Source organism: Zonotrichia albicollis, chromosome 10 (assembly GCF_047830755.1).
Source record: "Zonotrichia albicollis isolate bZonAlb1 chromosome 10, bZonAlb1.hap1, whole genome shotgun sequence".
NCBI classification, from domain to species: domain Eukaryota; kingdom Metazoa; phylum Chordata; class Aves; order Passeriformes; family Passerellidae; genus Zonotrichia; species Zonotrichia albicollis.
The window spans coordinates 11,368,944-11,376,658 of record NC_133828.1 but is presented as its reverse complement, the minus strand read 5'-3'; the positions used below and the strand labels follow the sequence as shown (position 1 = coordinate 11,376,658).

Sequence of the window (7,715 nt, the reverse complement as noted above, 5' to 3'; positions counted from 1 at the left end):
TTTTCAAGTGCTGCTGTTGGGGGCTTTTGCTGCATTTTCTCTTTCTGCTGGACACCACAGGCAGAGCTCTGTAGGTCTGGCTTTGGCTGCCCGCAGCATTGAATCCTGTTCTGCTACCTTGCAGCATCTCCCGGGCTCTGCATCTGCTTCGTGAAATGTGGAGGCTGCTTGAGGATTCCCGGGATCTGAAAGCTGTAACTATGTAATCAGCAACCGCAGAGCTGTGTGCGGCTCCAGGATCTCGGTGGGATGGAGCCTCCAGGAGCCGCCTCGCGGATTTCACTGGGCAGGGGAGCCCCGGGCGGGCGGCAACGGAGGCGGTGCCGGGGCCATCCCTCGCCTTCCCCCGCCTTCCCTGCTGCCGGCCCCGCCGCTCCGGGCTGGGCGGCGCTGGGAGCGGCTGCTGCGGGGGCTGCCCGGTAAGGAGGGAGCGGGAGTGGTGCGGGGAGAAGGCGCGGGAGGATCCCTGCAGCAGAGAGCGCTTTGGCAGCGCTGCTGTTCCCGGCTGGGCGCTCCAGCCCTGAGCTGCTGCAGCATCTCCTCCTGCGTGGAGGCAGAACAACTCTCGATCTCCCGATGCATTTCCGTATCGCTCCATAAATTTATCCTTCCTCGGGAAAAAGGGCACGGAGCCCTCCTGGCAGTGCCTGGGGTCGGTGCCGAGCTCTGGGAGCTGCCGCTGCCTCATACAGCGCCTGCTCGGGCGGCGCCACGAACAGGATACGGCCGGGAGCCTTCCGGGGCGGCGCCACGGGCCCGGGCTGCGGGAACCGGGGCCATACGGGGCTGAGCGGGCAGGAGGCAGCTCCCCTGGCTCCCAAGAAGTTCCCCTGGCTCCCCGGGCTGAGCTGTGCCCAGGCCGAAGGGCCCCGCTCGCCTCAACGCGTGGTGATGGGTTCAGTGCCCTAAGAGCCTTTGGCTGCTGGAGGGGAAGGGCCAAAAAGCAGCAGGTGGTTAGGAAAGCGCAAAGTGGAGTTGTGATTGTGTTGCTAATACGACAAAATTGAATTTCTTAAAAAAAAAAAAAAATCCAGCCAGTAAAAGCCTCCATATCTTCCTGGTAGTTTTCCTGGTAGTTTTCCTGCTTCACTGCTCAGTGAATTATTTGAGGAAACAGCCGGGTGAGTGGGGAAAACAAAGGAGTTCCACACTCCTTGTGGGGTGTGTAAAAACCTGGAAGGCTTTTCCTGTCGGCCGCCGCTGGTTTGCTCCTGTGATGAGCTTAGGGCTGTGGGAGGGATTCCTGGAGAGCAGGTTCGCTCTCCCTTGCTGGAGCCTCGGGGCAAAGTCCTCCCTGCGGCCACGCCGGGAACCAGAGGCTTCAGTGCCTGCGGTGCCGTGTGACATCCCCGGGGATCACATCTTGCTGCTCCTCCCAGGTGCCAGCTCACCAAGCATGGCCACCCAGATGTTCGAGGGCCGAGGGCATGCGGCCGTGTACCAGAAATACAGGTTTGCACCGGGCAAAGAGCTGCAGCACACCATCCTCTCCTACCTGCGGGAGAAGGTGAGCGGGGCACGGCCAGGCTGGAGGAAAAATCCAAGGAGTATTGAATTGTGGATGGGGAAAAATCCAAGGAGTATTTAATTGTGGGTGGGGAAAAATCCAAGGAGTATTGAATTGTGGCTGGTGGTGTTTACCTTGCTGGGAGTTGGTTGGCACCCCAGGGAAAGATAAAGCAGCAGGGCTCACGGCCAGATGGGGGCACAGAAGAGGCTTTCTACAGGTTCTGCCATGCCAAGGCTGTTGCTGAGTGGGTGCTGGGGGAAGGAATGGGATGAAAGCACAGGAATTGTGTAGCTGCCCACTGAGACACTTGTACTTCTCCCTGCAGAAGGCCATCCCTGCGGAGCTGGCGGTGGATGTTGGCTGCGGCTCTGGACAAGGCACCCACTTCCTTGGGGAGCACTTCAAGAAGGTGGTGGGCACGGACATCAGTGAAGCACAGATCCAGGAGGCCAAGGCCACCCCCTGCATGCCCAACATCTCCTACCTGTGAGTGTCAGGACAGCACACTGGGCCAAAGGCACAATTCGGGTCCTCACATGGAGGGGATGGTTTGTGAGCATGGGGTGTTTGTGAGGTCCCCAGGACGAGGTGAGAGATGAGAATCTGACTCCAAGGTCTCAGAAGGGTGATTTATTATTCTATTCTATTCTGCTGCACTAAAACTATACTAAAGAAAGGGTGCATCAGAAGGCTTAGCAAGAATGATAAAGAAAAACTCATGACTCCTCAGAGCCTCAACACAGCTGGACCATGATTGGTCATGAAATTAAAACAATTCACATGCTGGGTAAACAATCTCCAAGTCGCATTCCAAAGCAGCAAAACAGGGAGAAGCTGAAGCTTCCCAGGAGAAGAAATCCTGGCGAAAGGATTTTTCAGAAAATATCATGGTGACATGAGTATGACTGTTGTAAGAGCCAGCTGGCACCAGAGATTCCATTTGATGGAATTCCTGGTGTGAACAAGCGTTATCCTAGACTTTGTCTTGCATCACAAACCATCCAAAAACACCCTCTGGCTCCACATCCTGCTCTGTATGTCTTCTATCCCATGTTGTAAGAGCTGAATTGAGGGATGTGGGACTCCAGGCAGCTCTCCAAAATGCAGTTTATTGTATCCAAGAGGTTACAGCAGTCCAGGGCCGTGGGTGACAGAGCTGTGCCCACAGCTGTCAGCTCCAGCTGCAGGCAGCCCTGGAGACCCTTTGGTTTTGGTTACAAATGCATGATATACTTTTCTTTGCTGAGCATCTTAATGCAGTAGAACCAATCTATACCTTAACTACTACCTATAGCCTATCATAATTACTATAATTACCATATTCATGTTACTGTTCTCCAATCACTAAAAGTCAGTGCATTACAGTTTAAGCTAGAAGTTGTTTTTCAGTTTTCTTGCAGTGGAAAATTCTGAGACTTTTTTTCTGGTTGCAGCATTTGCTGACTTGTTTGCTTGTGCTGTCTTTCTGCTTGGTAAAAACATCTTCTTTGAGGTGTGTTTATCCTTTGCTCTAAGCCATAAAAGCCCCTTCTAACTAACATATCCAGTTATCCAGTAAGACTGGCTCAGCAATTCTTTTCTTCTATATCAAAACTTGGCTACAAGAATAAAGATGGAACCGTGATATTTTGTGAAAAATCCTTTTGCTAGGATTTTTCTCCTGAGAAGCCTCAGAAGGAAAATGTAAACAATGAATGTAAACAATGATTATCTGCTGCTGTGGAATGCAACAGGTGGATCTGTGATTGGTGTTGTGGTTGTTTTTAATGAATGGCCAATCACAGTCCAGCTGGCTCAGACTCTGAGAGTCATGTGCTTTAGTTAACATTCCACTTTATTCCTTGCTAGCCTTCTGATGAAATCCTTTCTTCTATTCTTTTAGTATAGTATTAATATAATATATATCATAAAATAATAAATCAGCCTTCTGAAACACTGAGTCAGATTCTCATCTCTTCCCTCATCCTGGGACCCCTGCGAACACCACCACACATTCTTTCATCCAAAAACCTTTCTGCTAAGCACACATATCTGTGAGACTTTTTTGATAAACTTCCACCTTTCCCAACACCCCGTGGCTTTTCTCCCCTCTCCCGCAGCGTGTGCCCGGCGGAGGAGCTGCCGTTCCAGGACGGCTCCGTGGACGTGCTAACCTCGTTCACGGCCGCGCACTGGTTCCAGCTGGAGCGCTTTGCGCGCGAGGCTCAGCGCGTGCTGCGGCCCGGCGGCTGCGTGGCCATCAGCACCTACACCCTGGACATGAGCCTGCGCCACGGGGACTGCTCCCAGCAGCTCACCAGAGTCTTCAGGGAGGTCAGCTGGGAACGCCGCAGGGCAGGGGAATGTGTGGCACTCATGGGTGCAGAGGATCGGAAACACAGGGCGGCCCCCGTGGCAGGGAGAAATGATGCCTCTGACTCCACTGATATCAGAAGGCTGATTAATTACTTTATTATACTGCATTATTCTGTATTATATTACACTACATCTAAACTGAATCTGCCCAAAGCACTCAACTCCACTGCCCAGAATCTCATGGCCGTCAGCCAACAGTCCCAATGGTCCCCTGTGGTGGTGTTCACAGGGGTCCCATGGCAAGGGAACAGATGAGAATGTTGACTCCATGTTTCAGAAGGCGGATGTATTATTTTATGATATCTTTTATATCTAAATTATACTAAAAGAATAGAAGAAAGGATTTTGTCAGAAGGCATGAAAGGAAAGGAAAAAGAATGGATTGATAATAAAATCTTGTGACTGACTAGAGTCCAAGCCAGCTGGGCTGTGATTGGCCATTAATTAAAAACAACCACATGAGACCAATCACAGATGCACCTGTTGCATTCCACAGCAGCAGGTAATCAATGTTTACATTTAATTTCTGAGGCCTCTCAGCTTCTCAGGAGAAAAGATCTAGCAAAAGGATTTTTCATAAAATATGTCTGTGACAGTCCCCCAGTCCTTTTTGGCCATGACAGGCCAAGGAAGCAAAACCCCATCACTCTGGGTAAACAATCTCCATTCTGCTTTTGCACAGCACAGGAGCAGCAAATGAGATAAGAATTGTTTTGATCATTCTTTTCTCTGCTTCTCTCAGGTTCAGAGAACATGAATCCCACAGCAGAGAGGGAGGAGTGGGGTTGAGGGGGTGTGATGACAGGAATCCTAATGCAGAATGGGGTAACTGCAGGGATTTAGAGGCTTCCACACTGGGCTGTCTGGATCATGAGGAGAGGGACATGAGGACTGATAGGGCAGATGTGGTTAGGGTGAGAAGGGTGCCAGGGCAGATCTGGGGGCTGGTTTTGTCTAGACTTTTCCTGTTGCTCTGATCACAGGGAAAAGAATGGGAAGTAGAAGCTGTTGGGAAGAAGGCCTTTTTTTAGGAACCTTTCTGGACAAAGCGTGTTTTAACAATTGGATAAAAGGAGACTCCACTATCAGTAAGAGCTGTGTAGGGAGGACAGGAACAGGATCCTTATTTCTAGAACAGGGTCCTTGAATTCTTGACATTAAACAAGACTTTGGTGTATTTTTATGCAACAAGTCTTTAAGAAAAAAGGACATATGAATGTATCACATGCAAGCCCAACCTGAGTTAGGTGGCGTGTGAGAACTTCAAGTGATTTTGTGTTTGTTTTTAATACACTGTTTTTAGTATATTTTTAATATACTTTAACAAACTTTGTGTTTGTTTTTAATAACTGTCTTTACAGTGCTGGGACGAGATTTTAAAATACTCAAATGATAAGGTAAAATTTGTCTTGGATGACTACAAAGCGATCTTTGAGTCCTTGCCATTCCCAGACAAGAAGAGGTAAGCAGAACCGCCTTTGATGGTGTCAGATATTTTGTTTCTTTATATTTATTACCATGTCAACCTGTGGTCCATGTTCCCCTGCCTTTCAGATTTAACTTGCCAATGCTCCTTTCTTGCCCGTGTCTCTTGCAGAATCACTGATATCTATGACCCAATTCCCATGACTGTTGAGGGTGTGGTTGGTTACATGGAGTCCACCTCTTCATATCAAACCTTTAAGAAGAATGACCCTGCAGCTGCAACATCCCTTCTCCAAGAGACTGAAAAGAGGTGAGAAAACCTCTCGGGAAAACAGGATCTGTTCTGTGCAGTGCATGCAGAGGGAGGTTGTGCAGACCCCTCCAAAGCTGCAGGGGAGTGTGCAGGGATGGACACTTGTCAGGGGTTCAACAGCAGATCCTTAGATTTGAAGCAGATCCTTAGATTTGAAGCCTGTGTAGCAGTAGGATGTGCCATGAAACCATGAATGTTTCCATGAAACCTCTGACACGAGACTGTCCTGAGTTTCTTCACCTTGATTTTAATTGGCAAAGGGCTTGAAAAGTATTGGTGATTGCATCTTCACCTGTTGAGCTTTAGTAGATCTAGGGTCTTCAAAAAGACATGAGCAGTTGTGGGCTGCTCTGAGGTTCTTTATTGCATGAATACATCAATCCTGAAGGCAGAGAGGTCAAGGTGGCAAAGTCAGTGCTAAAAGCTTTCTAGCTTAAAGTCCCAAGCAAGAGCAGCAGCTGCAAACCTGGAATAGTCCCGGGTTCTGTGCAGGAACAGCAGCAGCAACAGTTGTTCCCTGGCACAGAGTCCAATGTCCTGAGCAGCAGCAGCAGGGATGAGCTGCTCTGCTGTTCTGAGCAGCAACAGGGACCACAGCCTTCTTTCTCCTCTTTCTTTTCTTCTTCTGTTTTCTTCTTCTGCTGTGGTTGTTGATAGTCGTGGTTGTGGTGGTCATTGATGTTTGTCTTTTGCACCCCATTACAGGGACTTTTTATTCACAAAACATCCAATCAACTAAAAATATGATTCTAAAGCATTCTTTCTAAATGAACTAAACTTGATTCTAATGTGCAGGAGTAGTACACAAGTAGTGTCAGTTCTTAAAAAAACTACCTATATAATATTATCTATTTATGCAAATGTACTATCTGTTTTCTTACTTCAAAGTTTATCTATGTGAATAGTTCTGTCTGTTTACATATGTAGTTTTACCTGTTTTATGTGAACAATTCTATCCTCGTGGCAAGGTTCTGCTAAGTTTTTGTTATGTCTAGGGCTAAGCTGCTGAGCTTTAAACTAGGCCTTAGGGCCTTTGCTAGCTAATACAGTTTCTTAAGGCACTTAAAATGTATTTCTACTTAAAACCTAAAGCTTAAACTTACTTAAAACTATAACAGTTCTATTTACTTAAAACTTAAACCCACTTCCACTTCGTATCTATGTGGTTTAATATATCTTAATTTCTCTAAAGGCTTTAATTCAGCCCCTGCATTCATGTCCCTCTCTGAGGAGCTCAGCCTTGCATTCCAACATTCACCCATCTGTTTCAGCCCCAACAAGGGGAAGGGGTGCTGCTCATCTATTCCCTGACCAGAACAACCCTTGTGCAGCAGCTGAAGCATTTGCCACCCCCCCTGTGTGCTGTGGGTGGAAGGATCTGTCTCTGGCTGCTGCCCCACATCAGGTGGGAGCAGTGTGGGCAGGTGAGAGCCTTGCTGTGCTTGTCCTTTCAGGATGCTGGAGACAATGGGAGTTTCTTCTCGTGAGACCCCGGTGGAGTTCCTGGTGAGGCACGTCTGTGTGCTGGGCTGCAAGGGCTGCTGAGAGAGCAAACCCTTCTCCTGATCTGCTGCCACCATGGAAGGGGAAGGTGGATCGTCTCCTAAAACCCTGCTTGTAACTGCTCTTGCTCCTTGGGAGGATTCCTGCTGATTTTGCTGATTGAAATGTTGGTCTCCTGTGGAAAGCAGATGGGGTTTGTGCCCCTCAGCTTCCTGTCCACCTTGTTCCTGCTGTCTGCCCCGTGCTGCTCCCTCAGCGCTGCAAGTGTCCCATTGTGGATTGATGGGGAAGAGAATCACAGGAACAGCTGAGAAACTCACTGTTCAATGTCTTACTCAATTGAAACTCACTGTGTAATTTCTTACACAATTAATAGTAATTAAAAAGCCAGCTGAGAAAATGTTGCCTGTGGTTCCTGTTTTACAGAGAGGCTGTGGAGCACTCACTGGTGTGGGAATAACTGTGCTGCATTGACACTGAGTGTCCTGATGCTCTCAGTGCCCCTCTGCTCTGTGGGGAAGGTGGGTTTGGGGTAGGAAGGGCCATTCCCTGCCCTGGCTAAGCAAGGAGCTGTGCACTGTCTTTGGGGGCTGCTCTCACCCACAGGGT

General features: G+C 48.7%; 1 protein-coding gene across 3 annotated transcripts; it reads left to right on the top strand.

Moving 5' to 3' along the window:
* Nucleotides 1-286: 286 nt before the first annotated feature.
* Nucleotides 287-7,506, top strand: LOC102064577 (putative methyltransferase DDB_G0268948). 3 transcript variants are annotated; one of them, XM_005486874.4, is made up of 7 exons: nucleotides 287-419; nucleotides 1,380-1,507; nucleotides 1,836-1,996; nucleotides 3,610-3,823; nucleotides 5,227-5,327; nucleotides 5,463-5,600; nucleotides 7,058-7,506. In XM_005486874.4, the coding sequence occupies exons 2-7, from the start codon at nucleotides 1,397-1,399 to the stop codon at nucleotides 7,146-7,148; spliced, it is 816 nt and encodes a 271-aa protein (XP_005486931.1). In that variant the 5' UTR covers nucleotides 287-419; nucleotides 1,380-1,396; the 3' UTR covers nucleotides 7,149-7,506. The 3 variants fall into 3 exon arrangements, with proteins under 3 accessions (XP_005486931.1, XP_005486933.1, XP_005486932.1); XM_005486876.3 differs by lacking the exon at nucleotides 287-419 and adding an exon at nucleotides 804-950; XM_005486875.4 differs by lacking the exon at nucleotides 287-419 and adding an exon at nucleotides 988-1,121.
* The last annotated feature ends 209 nt before the right edge of the window (nucleotides 7,507-7,715 follow it).

What these genes read in the sequence shown, in the direction of transcription:
- LOC102064577 (XM_005486874.4), top strand. Translation starts at nt 1,397, where the DNA reads ATGGCCACCCAGATGTTCGAGGGCCGAGGGCATGCGGCCGTGTACCAG. An exon ending in CCATTCCCAGACAAGAAGAG is followed by an intron (nt 5,328 to 5,462) that starts GTAAGCAGAACC and finishes TGTCTCTTGCAG; the next exon opens with AATCACTGATATCTATGACC. An exon ending in CTCCAAGAGACTGAAAAGAG is followed by an intron (nt 5,601 to 7,057) that starts GTGAGAAAACCT and finishes TTGTCCTTTCAG; the next exon opens with GATGCTGGAGACAATGGGAG.